Here is a 19260-nt window from a genome sequence, read left to right on the forward strand (position 1 = left end):
CTTAAACATCATTAGAGGTTAAGAGTCAGTTCATCTCTTTATAATGACACATTAGACCAGTGGTTCCCAAGCTCTTTTATATTGCGGACTGGCAAACTCATTCAAAAACTTTTGGTGCACTGGCATTGAAGCATTTCCATATTCATTATGGTAATTAATGTATTTGTATATTTGCATATTCATTATGGTGAGTCATTTTAATCGGTCACATGTTATTTTACATTGCATCTGTACGCACACAATACATGTCATTGTGTGGATGGGAAGATCAAAATCATACATTGTTAAACAGATGGCATGGTTTGCAGAATAGTCCTGGTTTTCACTAATTTTTGGAGAGAGGCAAAGGGGTACAGCAGGCAGGGTGGGAGAAGGGGGCCTGTGGCCAAGAGGAAAAAGGGAGGGAAAGAAAAGAAAAGGGGGACCAAGCCAAGGTGAGGCTGGGCTGAAAGTGGCAGGGTGCTGACTCCAGCTCAGAGGGCTTCTCCCGCTTTGTCCCCTCACCACCCCAGAGCACCCCCACCCCTGGAGCAGCCCCACTTGGCCATGTGGGCTGGTTGTCCCAGAAGCAACCGGGCTGCATGGCTGCTGCAGAGCTGGAACCGGAGCCATGGCAAGGCTGATCCTAGTAGGGACAGCCTCGCCACGGCACACAGCTGGGGGTATGTCCTGGCAGAGTGCCATGGCCTGCCAGGCAGGGGTTCACAGCCCGACACCAGTCGAAGGACCTGTAGTTGGAACTGCTGCATGACACTACTTCTGGGCCACATCTTTCTGGAATATTTACTTGAGTTTTCTCACTGACACCAGGAAGCAGTGTGTGTGTGTGTTTGTCTAAGCAGATACATGTTACCACCTGAAAAAATATCATTAGCCAAACACAAGGTGAAGCCAATAGTTATTAATGGGAGTATTTTTACATGAACCTGTACCCGTGCTCTAAGAATGAATATGTGTCCTCACCTGAACCAATCCTAAACAATCCTTGTCTGTATGTTAAAATCCTAAAGTACTTCGCCCTTGCCACCTCCATTTTGAGCTTTTAAGCTTCACCTACTGTAAAGCTTTGCTCTTCCTATATCTCTGCCAAGATGGAGACAGGAGGAACTTTCCTGTAATATGACCAATGTTGGGACCTCTATTTCTTGATGCTTTAAACAGAAGTGACCCCATTTGCATCATGATGTCTCAAGATGCAGGTGGAAGGTTTGGTCGCTGATACATGAAGTCTGTAATTTTATGTTGTGTCAAGAATGGAACATGAGAATGGCCATATTGGGTCAGACCAAAGGTCCATCTAGCCCAGTATCCTATCTTCTGACAGCGGGCAATGCCAGATGCCCCAGAGGGAGTGAGTAGAAACATAAAGATAATCATCAATAGAGATGTAGCCGTGTTAGTCTGGTCTAGCTGAAACAAAAGACAGGACTGATCTGACAATTTGAACCAGAGGGGCTGTGTCTAGACTGCATCCCTATTCTGTAAAAGGGATGCAAATTAGACACATCGCAATTGCAAATGAAGCGGGGATTTAAATCCCCCCCCACTTCATTAGCATAAACATGGCTGCCGCTTTTTTCCGGCTCAGAGCTTTGCCGGAAAAAAGCACCAGTGTAGACGGGGATCTTTCGGAAAATAAAGCCTTTTCCGAAAGATCCCTTAAAAAGGAAAGATCCCTTATTCCTTTTTTTAAGAGGAATAAGGGATCTTTCGGAAAAGGCTTTATTTTCCGAAAGATTCCCGTCTACACTGGCGCTTTTTTCCGACAAACCTCCGAGCAGGAAAAAAGCGGCAGCCATGTTTATGCAAATGAAGCGGGGGGGATTTAAATCCCCGCTTCATTTGCAATTGCGATGTGTCTAATTTGCATCCCTTTTACAGAAAAGGGATGCAGTCTAGACACAGCCAGGGAGTTTCTGAGATCTCTGTTCTCCTTACTTTAAGATGCCTGAACTCCATGATACTCTGATGCTGATAGCATTTCAATCATCCCATAAGTAAATAAAATATTTTGGATTTAGATTGACCTTTCTTTGCCAAAACTTTTTTTCAAACTTGAACAGATGCGCAAAGTACTTTTAGGAATCACGTCACCTTCCAGCTGTTTAAGTAGATGCAGTCACCCAACACCTCAATTCAGGAGCAGGAAGCAATGTCTAGAAGAAGGAATGTCACATCCAATTGAAGCTTCCATAGTATAATTTCTTTTAAAACCTAAAACTGCACAAGCAGCTCAATAGAGTGGGGTCACATGAAGCATACAGCATGTTTTTGATGAAACCAATGCTCCTTAAGTAAAAGATCTACCAGGAACAAAAGACTATGGGAAGTGCATGCCAGAAATTCTGTAATTTACTTTTCAGTTTTGTGAAAGCATTCTTTGTTCTGTAGAAAAGTGACTGCTTTGTAGTTTTTGCCAATAGTTTTTATCTTAACTCTTTCATCTACCGTCTTTCCTTAGCAGCCTACATTGGCAAAATAATAAAATACAAAGCAAGGTGAGAGAGTAGTGTTCTGGGGGTAGCTGGTGTGGCAATGTTTACTGAAACTGTAGCCATTTTGTCTATTTTCAAATTATCTCTATAGTGTGGAACAGATTCACAGGCTATTGAAGATACCACAACGCTATACAATACTGCCAAAATGTATCCACCTATTTCTTTTAATTGCCAGATGATTGAAAAGTGGATTTGAAAAAATGCTGAATATCGCCCAGAAATGATTTAGAGAAGAAGATAAGTTTGGGGGAAGAATCTGAAAGTTGGCCAAATTTTTACCTTTGCTCTAAGAGTCTAAATAAGGAGATAACATTCCTGAGGCCCTATTTTCCGGCTGGGTTTTGACAAGCAGGACTCATCTGATAAATAAGAAATATATCTGGAAAATAGCTAGTACAAATTCTACTAGCCCTGCAGATCTGAAGTTCTGAACATTAAGGCTACCAGATTTTTCAGTTCCTTCCACAAATGTCAATATTTTACTTTAATTTAGATCATCTCCATTATTTTACTCAGGTACCACATGCACTTTGTAACACCAGGGCTCCATGACCTCTGCAGCACAAAAGGCCAATTACCCAGTAACAATCCTTAAATTCCAGATCAAGGACTCCTAAATTATGCCTCGGTTTTAATTCATTTTGTTGAGAACCTTCTTTCCCATTTTCTACCACACACACAGTATGGCCCATTGTTGATAATGTTCTTGACATAAAGTTCCTTGATGTTTTTTTCAACAATTATATTTGAGAATGGATTTTTTTTCCCCTCATAGGCTTTGTGTGGCCTGGTTTCTTTCGCTATGGCTACGTTTACACTACGAGTTTTCTCGGTAAAAAAATATGCAAATTAGGGACCAATTTTGCAGGAAAAGGGGGATTTGCGCAAAAAAAAGTCCACACTGCTTGTTTTTGCGCGAAAACCCCATTGCAAAAATGGATTGGCAGAAAATATGCAAATGAGATTGTAACATGTAAATGAGTCCCTCATTTGCATATTTTTTGCTGAGAAAACTCTTAGTGTAGACGTAGCCTATGTGTGTGAGCAATAGAGGAACTTACATCCAGTGTCTGATTCACCACCTCAGCTCCCTAAGGGTCAATGGCTGCACTGTTTTCTGCCTCTGTTTTCTGCCCCAACCCTCAGGTGAGTTTAAACAGAGAGGCTACGTCTACACTGGCAGCTTCTTGCGGAAGAACAGCCGTTCTTCTGCAAAAACTTGCCGGCTGTCTACACTACACGAGCGTTCTTCCAGAAGTAAATTTACAGTATAGCATTGTAAAACAGGGCTTCTTCCAGAAGATCTATTCCTCTCCCCATGAGGTATAAGCCCTCTTGCACAAGAGCTCTTCCAGAAAAGGGCAGTGTAGACAGGCAACATGAATTTCTTGCGCAAGGAGCCCTTATGGTTAAAATGGCCATCAGAGCTTTCTTGCGCAAGAAAGAGTCTACACTGCCATGGATGCTCTTGTGCAAAAGCACATCTATTGTGCAAAAGCACATGGCAGTGTAGACGCTCTCTTGTGGAAGACTTTTTGCACAAGAACTCTTCCACAAAAGAGTTCTTGCGCAAGAAGCTGCCAGTGTAGACGTAGCCTCTAGAGAGTTGGGGATTGAACTCTTCATAGTACAGTTAGTCTGGGTGATCTACACCCCGCTCAGAGCATCTGGGTTAGTGTGGCCCAGGTGCTGACAGCCAATCTGTAAATTCATACCTACATTACTGTATCCTCACTACTGCTGTATTTCCTCATGGTTCTTTGTGCTACAGTAAGCCAAACAGATGGTGATTCTTTCCAGGGAACACCTCTCTACTTCTGGCACCTGGGAAGAATTCTGGGGCAGATGGGAGGACTATCAGCACTCTATACATCTACACTGGCAGCTTCTTGTGCAAGAACTCATTTGCGGAAGAGTCCCTGTGCAAAAACTCTTCCACAAGAGAGCGTCTACACTGGCATGTGCTTTTGTACAAGAGATGTGCTTTTGCGCAAGAGCATCCATGTCAATGTAGATGCTCTCGTGCAAGAAAGCTCTGATGGCCATTTTAACCATAGGGGTTTCTTGCTCAAGAAAGTCACGTTGCCTGTCTACACTGGCCTCTTGCGCACGAACAGTTGTGCAAAAGGGCTAATGCCAGAGTAGACTGGCAGCAAGTTTTTGTGAAAGAGCAGCTGCATTTGTGCAAGATTGCGCCAGTGTAGACACAACCTATGGGTTTAGCCAGTGTCTTCACTACAAAGGGAAGAACAATGAGAAGTCCTGTGGCACCTTATAGACTAAAGGGTATGTCTACACTACAAAGTTAATTCGAACTAACAGCCGTTAATTCGAATTAACTTTCATAGGCACTACACAGGCAAACCGTTAGTTTGAACTTAATTCAAACTAGCGGAGTGCTTAATTCGAACTAGGTAAACCTCATTCTACGAGGATTAACGCCTAGTTCGAATTAAGTAGTTCGAATTAAGGGCTGTGTAGCCACTTAATTCGAACTAGTGGGAGGCTAGCCCTTCCCAGCTTGCCCTGGTGGCCACTCTGGGCACAACCAGGAAAACTCATCTACCCCCCTCCCAGCCCCGGCACCCTTAAAGGGGCACGGTCTGGCTACGGTGCCCGGGCCAGGTGCAAGCCTGCCAGCACCCAGCCAGCAGACACTGCACCTGGCACAACACGAGCCAGCCATCCGCTGCCACCCAGCCCTCCGCCTCTTCCCGGGACCAGGCTGGCGGCTCCCAGGAGCCTGCCCGGGGCCACAAGAGGCGGATGCCTGCCTGGACTAGTGCAGAGATCGTGGACCTCATCCAAGTTTGGGGGGAGGCCTCCAACGTCCACGACTTCCGCACTAGGCACAGGAAAGCAGCTGTCTAGGGCAGGATAGCTGCCAGCCTGGCCACCAAAGGCCACATGCAAACCCAGGAACAGGTTTGCATGAAAATCAAGGTAGTCCAGTGAGACCCCCGACCCTGAGCCCTGAGCTTAGAACATAAGAACATAAGAATGGCTGTACTGGGTCATACCAAAGGTCCATCTAGCCCAGTAGCCTGTCTGCCGACAGCGGCCAACACTAGGTACCCTGGAGGGGATGGACCGAAGACAATGACCAAGCCATTTGTCTTGTGCCATCCATCTCCAGCCTTCCACAAACTGAGGCCAGAGACACCATTTCTACCTCTCTGGCTTATACCACTCCATGGACCCCACCTCCACGACTTTATCAACTTCTCTTTAAACTATGTTATAGTTCTAGCCTTCACAGCCTCCTGCAGCAAGGAGTTCTACAGGCTGACTATTTGCTTTGTGAAGAAGAACTTTCTGGTATTAGTTTGAAGCCTGCTACCCATTCATTTCATTTGGTGTCCTCTAGTCCCTCTATTATGGGAACTAATGAACTTTTCTTTATGCAACCTCTCCATACCACTCATGCTTTTATAGACCTCTATCATATCCCCCCTCAGTCTCTTCTTTTCTAAGCTGAAAAGTTCCAGTCTCTTTAGCCTCTCTTCATATGGGACCTGCTCCAAACCCCTGATCATTTTAGTTGCCCTTTTCTGAACCCTTTCCAAGGCCAAAATACCTTTTCTGGGGTGAGGAGATCACATCTGTACACAGTTCTGAAGATATGGCGTACCATAATTTTATGCTTCCCCTCCTCCTTCTTCCCCTGGCTTCCCCCTTCCAGCTCCCTTCTCCCAGGTTTCCCTCTCCCCTCTTCCACCCTCTCTCTTCCTCTCTCCCACCTCCTTTTCCCAGTCTCCCCAGAGGTTAATCCCCCCTCCCAGTTTTGTTAAATAAAAAGAGTTTCTATTTTTGAACACACCTGTCCTTTATTTTTTACATCAGGAAGGGAGGCTAGGGAGGGGTAAGTGGAAGGAGGTGAGGGAGGAATGAGGCACGAGCCCCCGATGGGGAGGACTGGGGTGGCTCTGCGGGCTCCTCGGGGTTGAAACTCTCCTGCAGCCCCCCCAATTGACCCCCCCGGATGGCAGCCTGTAGCGAGTGCAGCCAGGCTGATAGCTGAGTGCTGTGATGTGCCGAGTGAGGGCATTCAGGGCACTCCAAGCCAGGACTGCTTTGCTGTCCCTCATCGAGGTAGACAAGCAAGCGGGGAACCCTGAGAACTGTCTGTCTGGGGTGGAGGTCGGGTCCCTTTAAGCATAGCCCTCGGCTAGCCTGGGACAGCAGCTCCACGCTCTAAGTCCTAACCTGATACCCTGCCGGCACTGCTTCCGGCCATCCTTAAGCCCGGTTCAGGGTCCACTTAATGTGGACATGCTAGTTCGAATTAGCAAAACGCTAATTCGAACTAGTTTTTAGGTCTAGATGCACTAGTTCGAATTAGCTTAGTTCGAATTAACTAATTTGAATTAAGTTAGTTCGAATTAGTGCTGTAGTGTCGACATACCCTAAGGCTGTGTCTAGACTGCATCCCTTTTCCGTAAAAGGGATGCAAATTAGACACATCGCAATTGCAAATGAAGCGGGGATTTAAATCCCCCCCGCTTCATTTGCATAAACATGGCTGCCGCTTTTTTCCGGCTCGGGGCTTTGCCGGAAAAAAGCGCCAGTCTAGACAGGGATCTTTCGGAAAATAAAGCCTTTTCCGAAAGATCCCTTAGTCCTTTTTTTAAGAGGAATAAGGGATCTTTCGGAAAAGGCTTTATTTTCCGAAAGATCCCCATCTAGACTGGCGCTTTCTTCCAGCAAAGCCCCGAGCCGGAAAAAAGCGGCAGCCATGTTTATGCAAATGAAGCGGGGGGATTTAAATCCCCGCTTCATTTGCAATTGCGATGTGTCTAATTTGCATCCCTTTTACGGAAAAGGGATGCAGTCTAGACACAGCCTAACAGATTTATTGGAGCATAAGCTTTCGTGGGCAAAGATGCATCTAACGAAGTGGGTCTCATTGTTCTTGCAGATTCAGACTAATACAGATTCTGATACTACAAAGAGAGCAGATTACAAGCCTGGGTGAAAGTGGAATGTGGGTACCAGCTCACACCCAGCTGGGCCAATTAGCTTGGGTGGAAAGCACCACTAAAGAGTGAATTGTTTTCTGTGTAGATGGGAGTGGGGTTAGGTACACTATGTCTATACTGCCTCTTTTTTGCAGAAGAGGCAATGCAAATGAAGTGCTCATTAGCAACTTTTCATGCTTCATGTGCATATTCTCTTCCGATGCTTTTTGCAGAAGAGGATTTTGCGCAAGAACAATCGTGTAGATGGGTCCGTTTTGTGCAAAAAAACCCTTTTGCACAATATCTTTATGCCTCAAAAAAGGAAGTATACAGATCTTCCTCACAAGGGGGAGTGTTGTGAAAAATGGACCCATCTACGCTGCTTGTTTTTGCGCAAAAACCTCTTGTGCAAAAAGCCTTGGGCAGAGAATATGCAAATGAAGCGTGTCTTTCCCTCTTTCCCCCAAAAGGACGACATTTTCTTTAAAAACTCTACATCTGAGGCAGCGGCAGGTAAGGGCTGGCTCCCAGTGGTTATCACTGTCCACTCGCTATCTTCCATTGCTATTGTCTGAGGGCCCAAAACACACCAATTGCACCTTCTCCTCTCTTGCTGACTTCACTGTAGGCCAATGGTGTACTTGTACTGAGGCTCTTCTGCTGAAAGCACTTGTGTATTGAGGGGAACCTGGTGCCATATTGCTGAAGAGCTGAAATCTACTGTGAGCTGAAATCACTGTTGCTGAGCTACTAGCAAAGCAGATTGTGGGATGGCTAGCAGAGCAGTTTATGGGGCCAACTGGTGGATGCAGGCAAGCAGCTGGTGGAGATGACCGACGGGTGGCTGGTGGAGCAGCTGCAGGACCTACCAGCTGGTGGCCGGGGAGCATGGATCTAGGCGGGCTGGCAGAGCAGACACTGCTCCGTGGAGTGGCTGGAGTGGCTCACAGGACAGCAGTTGGAGTGTGGCGGAGTGATTTGCACCAACGGCGGCAGCAGAAACCCACGGAGAGGCGGAGCCGCCGGTGGACCGCGTAAGGTGTATCAACCCCTGCCCCGTTCATTGCACCCAGGTTGGGATGGTAAAACCCTGCCAAGTGAACTTTTGAACCCTGGGGCGGCACTGACCCGGGGCAGAGACTTTTGGGGTGTTGGACTTTGGGACTTTAGGTGATTTTGGGTTGCTGGACTCGAGAGACTTTTGGGGTGTTGAACTTTTGGGGACCTTGGGTGATTTGTGGCTGGGGGGTGGGTCTTTGCTCATGTCTGGTTTATGAATCTGAGTTGTGTTGTTTTCCCACTTCAATGCTGATGTCAGTTACCTTGTGTTATTAAAGATTTGCTGCTATACCAAGGCTCTGTGCTTGCGAGAGGGGAAGAATTGCCTCTTTGAGGCACCCAGGGGTGTGTGTAAGATTTCCCAGGTCACTGAGTGGGGGCTCGAGCTGGCGTTGTATTATGTTGTTGGGAGGAGACCCCTAGATATTGAACCCGGCCCTTGCTGCAATTATGTTGTCCTGACATAAGGGCTACATTTTTGGGGGCTCATCCAGGATTATCTGGGTCAGTACCCCTCGCAAGCAGGTTGTGGGCATTCCGTTAAATTGGGAAAACCCAAAATTATTGTTGTTGGTGTTTTAATCCGTTAGATTCGGGAAAATTTACAGTTTGCATAATGGCCTTACACTTGGTAGAGGATTTGTGCAAGGGGATGACTCTTAATCCTGAGAACTGTCTTCTGGTGCCGGGGGTGCCGGAGACGTTTGATGAGGGCTCGACAGAACCTATCTTAAGGACATTCACTGAGTACCTGAGTAAGTGCAAAATGTGTGGGCGCATGTTTGTGAGGGAGCAGGGGACTTTTGCTGTATTATGTGAGCTGCAATTGGCTGTGGACCCTCTGCAGGTCACAGACACAATAGCAGGGGAAGTTAGTGAGTGGACAGTGTTAACCACTGGGATCCAGCCCTTACCTGCCCCTGCCTCAGATGTAGAGTTTTTAAAGAAAATGTTGGCCTTTTGGGGGAAAGAGGGAAAGACTTTGGCTGATATGCCAGGTCTTCTAGGCCTTGACCCGGGAGTCCCAATCCGGGTGGCTACTCCATCACCTGATGACTGGGTGAAGGCTCTGGGGCAGGCATTAGAGAAGGTTGCGCCACCCCACCCTGAGTCTGGACCCTATCTCAAACTGAGGTTGTTTTCTGGGGGTCCCACCCCAATAACTGGGGAGGAGGCATTTGAACCTTGGCTGGAACACACCACTGAGATGCTGCAGGAGTGGGCGGTGCCTGATGCTGAAAAGAGAAGGCCACTAATAGAGTGCCTCAGGGGACCAGCCCTAGATGTGATTCGTACCCTGAAGCTCAGTAACCCTGGGGTCAAGGTGAAGGGCTGTCTAGAGGCCCTTGATCATGCCTTTAGGAGAACCGAGGGTTCAGAGGATGTTTATTGCAAGTTCCTCAGTGCCAAGCAACAAAAGGGGGAGAAAGTTTCTGCCTATATCCAGAGATTGGAGAAATTGTTACAAAGAGCCATCATGAGGGGAGCAGTAACAGTAGAGCAAATGGACCAGACTAGATTGACTCAGATTGTGAGAGGAATTCAATATCAGAACCTGATTCTTCTCCACCTTCGATTAAGGGAACGGCAAGACAATCCACCGAGTTACTCTCGGCTGATAAAAGAGGTCCGAGAGGAAGAGGAGAGGCAAGCAGCTGGAGAGGTTAGGATGTGCAGCCACACCGGGTGACAGGCACAACACCCATACAAATGCCCACAGTACTGATGGTGAATTCTCAAGAGGAACTTACCCAACGATTGCAGGCCCTGACGCAGAAAGTGGCCAAACTAGAGAATACCTTTGATTCAGCCAATACCTCAAGGTACAAGGCACCTTCTGCTACCACAGTCCAGAAGACTACATTTAGAGACTCTGCCCCACCCAGGCAACAAGGGAGAGGACAATCCTTCTTCTGCTACCGGTGTGGCCAGGGTGGGCACATCGCCGCAAGGTGTCACAATGCAGAGAATCCCACGCTAGTTTATCAAAAGCTGAAGACCATTTGGGGACAGTCAGGAAATGGCCCCAGGGCCTGGGAAGGGAGCCGCCCAGACCTGCAGGGTGTGGAGGCTCCCCTGGAAAGAGCCATGCAGCCCGAATCCCACCTGGATTGATAGGACCTTGGGTGGAGGTCACTGTAAAGATTGAAGGGACAGAATGTAGAGCCGTGCTTGACACGGGATCCCAAGTGACTATCATCATATTCCAGTCTTTTTACCGACAGGTGCTTAGGCATCTGCCTATACAGCCCCTTAAAGGGCTTGGCCTGTGTGGCCTCAGCATGGATGAATACCCCTATCAGGGATATATCATAGTACACCTGGAATTCCCAGAAGAGATCACTGGGGTAAGACAGGAGGTGGATACTGCTGCTTTAATATGCCCTGACCCTAAAGGGGCCTCTGAGGTGTCTGTGCTAATAGGGACCAACTGCAGCCTTTTCAAGGTCCTTGCAGATTACCGCCGACAGCGAGCAGGGAACCAGTATCTGAGCACCCCGGTGATACACACCCATTGTGCCGCAGCCTATAGAAAAATTGAGGACACACGAAAAGTGAGGCCTGACTTGCCAGTGGCCATTGAGGTACGCGAGCCCGGTCCCCTTAGTAGTACTTGCGCTGACAGAAAAAGAAGTGATTATCATGAGTACCTGCCTGAGAGGCAGTAAGGGAACATTGGCAGTGGTAGAGCAGCCGACCAAGGGAGGGCTCCCTGAAGGAGTACTGGTCCTCAGTGGTGTCATAAGCCTGCCTTCTGAAACCCAGGAAGAGGTAACTATACTGACTGCTGATGAAACGAGCCGTGATGTGTTTGTAAGACCAGGACAGAAGATTGCAGACATGTTTGAGCCTGAAACCATTTTGAGACCCCAGTGTGAAGCTCCGCCGTTGGATCCTGCAAAGTTTGACTTCAGGGACTCACCGTTGCCTGAGGAGTGGAAGGATTGCCTGAGGAAGAAGCTTGGCAAGAGATCCAAGGTATTCTCACTGCATGAGTAGGACGTGCCATGAGTGCCAAGGGTATGGAACACCACATCAAGCTTCAAGATCCCTGACCCTCAGGGAGAGGTCTAGGAGGATCACACTCTCTGGGGGTATGTCTACACTACCCCGCTAGTTCGAACTAGCGGGGTAATGTATGCATACCGCACTTGCTAATGAAGCCCGGGATTTGAATTTCCCGGGCTTCATTAGCATAAGCGGGGAGCCGCCATTTTTAAATCCCCGCTGCTTCGAACCCCGTGTAGCGCGGCTACACGGGGCTCGAACTAGGTAGTTCGGACTAGGGTCCTATTCCGAACTACCGGTACTCCTCGTTTCTCTGGGTATGTCTACACTACCCCCCCTAGTTCGAACTGGGGGGGGAGGGTAATGTAGTCATACGGAGTTGCAAATGAAGCCCGGGATTTGAATTTCCCGGGCTTCATTTGCATAAAAGCTGGGCGCCGCCATTTTTAAATGTCCGCTAGTGCGGACTAGCTAGTTCGGATTAGGCTTCCTAATCCGAACTAGCTGTACGCCTTGTGGAACTCACGCGGAGTAACGGTAGTTCAGATTAGGAAGCCTAGTCCGAACTACCTAGTCCGTGCCGCGTGTAGCCACGCGGCACGGAGTCCGCACTAGCGGACATTTAAAAATGGCAGCACCCGGCTTTATGCTAATGAAGCCCGGGAAATTCAAATCCCGGGCTTCATTTGCAACTCCGGTTGCCTACATTACCACCCTAGTTCGAACTAGGGTGGTAGTGTAGACATACCCTGACTGACGGGTGGCCAGTGGAGCAGTTGCGGAACCTACCAGCTGGTGGGCGGGGAGCATGGACAGAGACGGGCTTGCAGAGCAGACACTGCTCCATGGAGTGGAGTGGCTCACAGGACAGCAGTTGGAGTGTGGCGGAGTGATTTGCGCCAACGGCGGCAGCAGAAACCTACGGACAGGCGGAGCCGCCGGTGGACCGCGTAAGGTGTATCAACCCTTGCCCCGTCCATTGCACCCAGGTTGGGATGATAAAACTCTGCCAGGTGAATTTTTGAACCCTGGGGCGGCACTGACCCGGTAAGAGACTTTTGGGGTGTTGGACTTTGGGACTTTGGGTGATTTTTAAGTTGCTGGACTCGGGAGACTTTTGGGGTGTTGGACTTTTGGGGACCTTGGGTGATTTGTGGCTGGGGGGTAGATCTTTGCTCATGTCTGGTTTATGAATCTGAGTTGTGTTGTTTTCCCACTTCAATGCTGATGTCAGTTACCTTGTGTTATTAAAGATTTGCTGCTATACCAAGGCTCTGTGCTTGCGAGAGGGGAAGAATTGCCTCTTTGATGCACTCAGGGGTGTGTGTAAGATTTCCCAGGTCACTGAGTGGGGGCTCGAGCCGGCGTTGTATTATGTTGTTGGGAGGAGACCCCTAGATATTGAACCCGGCCCTTGCTGCAATTAAGTTGTCCTGGCAGAAGGGTTACAATAATAAAATGTACTTAATTAGAAAATACTGGATATTTATACGTCCGGTATTTTCGCAATTTTTTTTCCTGGACAGAAAGCTCAAATACTAGTCTGTCCTGTTCAAAACCGGACACCTGCCAACCCTATTGTCATTCAGCACCTGCAATGGATGTAGATGCATATTCTAAGTAGCTGACATTTAAAAACGCCACTAGGAGTTGGCTGTCTAAGTGTTTTTGGAAATCTCCCCTAAAATATTATGCTATTCATCCATCACATAATTTAATGTATCTATCTTGAGAGCTCAGATTTATATTTTAATAGCTCAAATGATGGGAGTTTTCTTAGTGTAACCCACACACCTTCTGGGGGTGGTGTATTGTCCCAGCTAGTGGCACCAAGACCACTTACAGAGAGAAAAATTAGTTTGCTCTACAACTTTAAGTAACAGCCTCGTGGCTTTTAGCTCATGTAATAGAGGCTCATACCCAGAGGCCCTAGGTTCAAATTCCACCCACAGATGACCATGGTCTATCAATGTTATATTAGCACATGAATGCAGCAGGGTGGTTTGAAAAAATGACCTTCACACCAAGGGGATGGTTAAGGTCATTATCTAATTTTTTTATTTCCTGGGTAACATAATGGAGGATGCCTCAACAATGAGCTTTTCATAAAACCCTCTGGGCATATAGTCTGTGATCTGACACAAAACGGATGGAAATGAAAAGTCAGGACATTATGCAGCTCTGGCATCTCTTTCCAAAGTGGCAGTGGAGGGGTTAACTTCTGCTATGTTTTTGAGTGTTCTAAAATTGACCCCTGACTCCCTTGGATGAAATGAAAAGAAACAGATTGTAGGATGTGATCAACCCTTGGCTGAAAATGTCTGGCAAATACAAGGAGCCTTTATTTTCTTTCTTGCATTCTTTCTTTTGAATTGGGAAGAGGGAACCCTTTTATTGGAAACCTCTGAAGTGCCTTCTCTCTGCCAAAGCCAGAAAATGAAACCACTTTCCTCTTGGCAAATAACATGGAATTTAAATATTTGGTACATAGACTGTACCAGGTGAGCTGTGAATAGTTAAGGGTCATGTTGGTGACTGTCTTTTCAGAGACACTACAGAGGTTTCTCTGAGGATAAAGTATGCTGTAAAAGTCACTCTCTGCTAGGTGAATAGGCTTTAAACCACATCTTTGTTCATAAGCCTTTTATTGTGCCAGTTGTCATCATGAGCAAAACCCGAAAGTACTTGAAATTCCATTAAAATCATATTCACATATAAAAATGCTATCTCCATGAAAGTTTGTCTCTGTAGACTATGTTAAAGTGAAAAGTCAATATGTATGAGACACATTTATGTAATTTAAGATTAATGGTTAACTGTTAAAGTGCAGGTCTCACACAATTATGTCGGCTGCTGAGCTAAGAAATGAAACACTTAACTCCAGAGTTGTTGGTTGAAGTCAGCTTCCAAGTTGTTTTGTGTGATAAATGATATTCTGAAATTCAGTGCATCTGTAGGAATATGGGTGATAGCTAATTGTCTTAGTGGTGCTCAGCCACAGTAAATAATCGCACCCTGAAAGCAGAAACTCTTTAGAATTTACTGAATTCTTGTATTAAGACAATGCTGGTTTTTTTTCAAAATTCTTCTGCATTTGTACATGTCCCCTGTGCCTTTCTTAAGAAGCTTACAGCTTCCAGTTGTGAAAGAAAATTGTGTATTTATCTGAGAGAGCCTGGAATTGTTTTTAAGATTCTGAATGTTTTGGATTTGCTCAGACAGATATTAGCACTGGTGTGTTTTGATTGCAAGAGAATGATTAAACTGGTCAGCATTTTATCACTCAAGGGGGCCAAGAACAAGTGCCTGAGTTCCCAAGTTTAAGCAGAGTCTTGCAAACAATAAACTATGTGTCTAGTAAAAAGGGAGGGAAAATGCATTTTCAATTAGTCATGGCATTGCTTAAAGGAAGAGGCATTAGGCACTGTGGGGAGAAAGGGGTTGGTAAGGTGGGAGGGGAGGGAAAGCAGGAGATAGTCAAAAGAAGAGTCATTATCAGAGCACAACAGGCAGTAGCTGAGTTTAAGGCCATTTTTGAATAGAGATAAACTTTTGTTGGCTCTTTGGCAGAGAAGGGGTTTAATGGTAAAAGCACACCAGTGTTTTCCCCAAATAACTTAATGTTTCTATGTGCACATAGGGACTTGCTTATGGGGCCGAGGGGGGCACTAGAAGGCCATGCACTTTTCACTGTGATCTCCCAACTGCCGTTTTATAAGCTGATTATTGGTCAACTTGGCTTAAAAAAAATGAGGACTTTCCCATACTCCCTCAAATCTTTTGGATGAGATGCCACCCCTGCAAAAGATTTAAATAGCTGAACTACATTTGCTCTACTTTCCTCTCTCTGACACAGTTAAATCCTCAGTTCAGTAAGCTCCTGATGTACAAGCCTCAAAAAAAATCACATGGTGACATGAAAACAGCCTTATATATGCTCAGTGGCTATCATGATTTATTAAAAAAATGTTTAACACTGTGTCCTGTACATGACCTGCAAGTGCTTGTAGCTAGCTGATCTAGGGCTTTTTTTGACTACTCACAGCGTAGCCAGCTGTCTAAACCAAAGAGGGTTGTTTTGCTTAAAGGAGTTTTGTGTGTGTGTATGTGTTCTTTTGAGAGGTGTTTTTTTTAAAGATCTTCTAACATTGAGGAAAATCTTGGATGAAGTATATGGTATGAATGGAAAAGTGTGAATCTCTAATTGTTGGCACATTCAGTACACATTACAACAAGACAGACCTGAATTATATGATAAGTAGGCTGGAATTCTTTAATGGGTAGAGGAAACTTTCAGCTCCATTGCCTCCTGGCTAACTGTAGTAAATGTATGTAGTAATACTTTACAGATGTCTTCATCCCTTCCTTGGCAAACAAGCTAAAGTTCTTCCTATTAAAAAAAAGGCAGCTTTGAGGAGTAAAGTCAGAAACCGCAACAGCAAAACAATTTGGCTAAAAGGGGCAACGGTGAAAGCATGAAAAGCAAGTAATTTTACCAAGTGTTTTTTGGTTTGCTTTGGTTTGCATTCCCTCCAGGGCTAATTGTGTTACCTAAACTACATGAGTCTGTTTTGGAAAATCCCTTTTCTATTGCAAGTTTCTCTGTTGCTAAACTTAACCTTCTATATTTTATTTTTAGAAATCTTATACAGGCAGTCCCCGGGTTACATGGATCCGACTTACATCGGATCCCTACTTACAAACGGGGTGAGGCAACCCTGCACTAGCTGCTTCCCCCCAGCAGACCAGGAAGACGCGAAGCTAGCGTCCCCCCCCCAGGAGACCAGGGAGACGCGAAGCTAGCGCCCCCCCCCCCCCATAGACTAGGGAGACGCGGAGCGGCTTTTCTCAGCAGACACCTCAACTTGAGAATAAAGGACTGAGGGAAGTGAGGTGTGGGAGAATAAAACTGAACTCTGGAGAAATGTTTGGCTAGAGTTTCCCCTACAATATGTACCAGTTCCGACTTACATCCAAATTCAACTTAAGAACAAACCTACAGTCTCTATCTTGTACGTAACCCGGGGACTGCCTGTAGTTGCTTTATTCAGTGCTATGGAGAAAATGGAAAAATGTCAGCCAGATCAGGAGAAAGAAGCAATTGGTTTTATTTGACAAGGGAAGAGGGGGGGAAAGTTTAGGCAAAAAAATAATAAAAATGTAAATAATTCTAATGGGGGAGAACAATCTATCTTTGTAAGTGGATCCTTTTGATAGAGAACCGCTGGAGAAGAGTAGTGGTATGCTCTCAGAAGAAGAGCAAAAAAAGTGCCAAAATGAATACATGTAATTTAAGTGGGCCAAGAACAAGTGAAAAATCACTGACAAGGAGCAAGATTTTGAATTGCCATCACTGAAGCTCTGTAGACCCCTGGAATCAGCTGAGTCCAGGTTTGAGTGCTATGCTGGTTTTAACGCTGTCCTCCAGTGAAACTTTAGGCAATTCATTTAACAGTCCTGGGCCTCAGTTTTGTCATCTGTAAAAATGGGGACCAGAGATACTTACCCTACTCTCTGTATAGCTCTTTGAGGAAATATGCTTGTGGTTTGGATCAGGCCCATCTCTATTATGAATTTTTCAAGTAACAAAAAGTGTTACATCCTTAAAACAGAACATAAAAAGAAAAAGAAGAACAGTTCTCACCCCTCCCTGCCTATACTGTGGCCATGCTGGCTATTTTCAGCATGCAAAGACTGGTGATATTGCAAGAGGCTAAAATCAGAGGAAGCTTGACACCACGGCACACTTAATTTTCTTTTTCAGGTGTTAAAACATAGCATCAGTTTTGCACTTTTAATCTTGGCAATTAACATGAGTTCAGCAGTGAGAGACTTAATCATAGAACCATAGAATCATAGAACCATAGAGCTAGAAGAGACCTCAGAAGGCCATCAAGTTCAGCCCCCTACCCAAGGCAGGACCAATCCCAATTAAATCAACCCAGCCAGGGCTGTGTCAAGCCAAGACTTAAACACCTCTAGGGATGGAGACTCCATTACTTCCCTAGGTAACCCATTCCAGTGCTTCACCACCCTCCTAGTGAAATAGTATTTCCTAATGTCCAACTTGGACCTCTCCCACTGCAACTTGAGACCATTGCTCCTTGTTCTGCCATCCCTCACTACTGTGAACAGCCTTTCTCCATCCTCTTTGGAACCTCCCTTCAGGAAGTTGAAGGCTGCTATCAAATCCCCCCTCACTCTTCTCTGCTGCAGACTAAATAGACCCAACTCCCTCAGCTTTTCTCCGTAGGTCATATGCTCCAGCCCCCTAATCATTTTGGTCACCCTCCGCTGAACCCTCTCCAATGCATCCACATCCTTCCTGTAATTGGGGGCCCAAAACAGGACACAATACTCCAGATGTGGCCTCACCAGAGCCGAATAAAGAGGAATAATCACACCTCTGGATCTACTGGCAATGCTCCTCTTAATGCACCCTAATATGCCATTAGCCACCTTGGCTACAAGGGCACACTGTTGACTCATATCCAGCTTCTCATCCACTGTAATCCCCAGGTCCGTTTCTGCAGAACTGATATTTAGCCATTTGGTCCCCAGCCTGTAACAATGCTTGGGATTCTTCTGTCCCAAGTGCAGGACTCTACACTTGTCCTTGCTGAACCTCATCAGATTTCTTGTGGCCCAATCCTCCAATTTGTCTAAGTCACTCTGGACTCTATCCTTGCCCTCCAGTGTATCTCTCTCTCCCCCTAGCTTAGTATCATCTGCAAACTTGCTGAAGGTGCAATCCAACCCCTCACCCAGATCATTAATAAAGATGTTGAACGAAACCAGTCCCAGAACCGAACCTTGGGACACTCCACTAGAAACCGACCACCATCCTGATATGACATTGATCACTACCCGCTGGGCTCGACCTTCCAGCCAGCTTTCTATCCATCTTACCATCCATTTATCCAATCCACATTCCCTTAACTTGCGGGCAAGAATATTGTGGGAATATTGTGGTACATCACATCCACTGACTTTCCCATATCCACAGAGACAGTTATCTCATCATAGAAGCTAATCAGATTGGTCAGGCACGACTTGCCCTTCATGAATCCATGCTGACTATTTCTGATCACGTTCCCCTCTTCCAAGTGCTTCAAAATGATTCCTTGAGGATCCCCTCCATGATTTTTCGAGGAACTGAGGTAAGACTGACCGGCCTATAGTTCCCTGGATCGTCCTACTTCCCTTTCTTAAAGATGGGCACTACATTTGCCTTTTTCCAATCATCCGGGATCTCTCCTGACCTCCATGACTTTTCAAAGATAATGGCCAAAGGCTCCTCAATGACATTTGCCAACTCCTTCAGTACCCTAGGATGTATTAAGGCCGGACCCATGGATTTATGTACATTTAGCTTTTTTAAATAGTTCCTAACCTGTTCTTTTACCAGCAAGGGCTGTCCACCTTCGTCCCATATTGCGTCACTTAGCGCATTAGTCTGGGAGCTGACCTTGTCTGTGAAGACAGAGGCAAAGAAAGCATTAAGTACTTCAGCTTTCCCCACATCATCTGTCACTAGGTTACCACCCTCATCCAGTAGGGGCCCCACACCCTCTCTGATCACCTTCTTCCTAACATGCCTGTAGAAACCTTTCTTGTTATCCTTCACATCCCTTGCGAGTTGCAATTCCAATTGCGCTTTCACCTTCCTAATAAATCCCCTGCATTCTCGAGCTATATATTTATATCCCTCCCTCGTCATCTGTCCAAGTTTCCAA

At 46.2% G+C, this 19260-nt stretch overlaps 1 protein-coding gene across 1 annotated transcript; it reads left to right on the top strand.

Annotated features, from left to right (window-relative positions):
* Positions 1 to 9131: 9131 nt before the first annotated feature.
* PNMA1 (PNMA family member 1) lies at positions 9132 to 11515 on the top strand. The gene is made up of 3 exons (XM_006130661.3): positions 9132 to 10178; positions 10741 to 10863; positions 11282 to 11515. The coding sequence occupies exons 1-3, from the start codon at positions 9132 to 9134 to the stop codon at positions 11513 to 11515; spliced, it is 1404 nt and encodes a 467-aa protein (XP_006130723.3).
* Positions 11516 to 19260: the final 7745 nt, after the last annotated feature.

This window comes from Pelodiscus sinensis, chromosome 1, assembly GCF_052426305.1.
Source record: "Pelodiscus sinensis isolate ZL-2025 chromosome 1, ASM5242630v1, whole genome shotgun sequence".
Classification (NCBI taxonomy): Eukaryota; Metazoa; Chordata; order Testudines; family Trionychidae; genus Pelodiscus; species Pelodiscus sinensis.

Coding starts and splice junctions, on each gene's coding strand:
- PNMA1 (XM_006130661.3), top strand. CDS start 9,132: ATGGCCTTACACTTGGTAGAGGATTTGTGCAAGGGGATGACTCTTAAT. Junction 10,179..10,740: donor AGAGGCAAGCAGCTGGAGAG/GTTAGGATGTGC, acceptor TTTTACCGACAG/GTGCTTAGGCATCTGCCTAT. Junction 10,864..11,281: donor TCCCAGAAGAGATCACTGGG/GTAAGACAGGAG, acceptor TCTGAAACCCAG/GAAGAGGTAACTATACTGAC.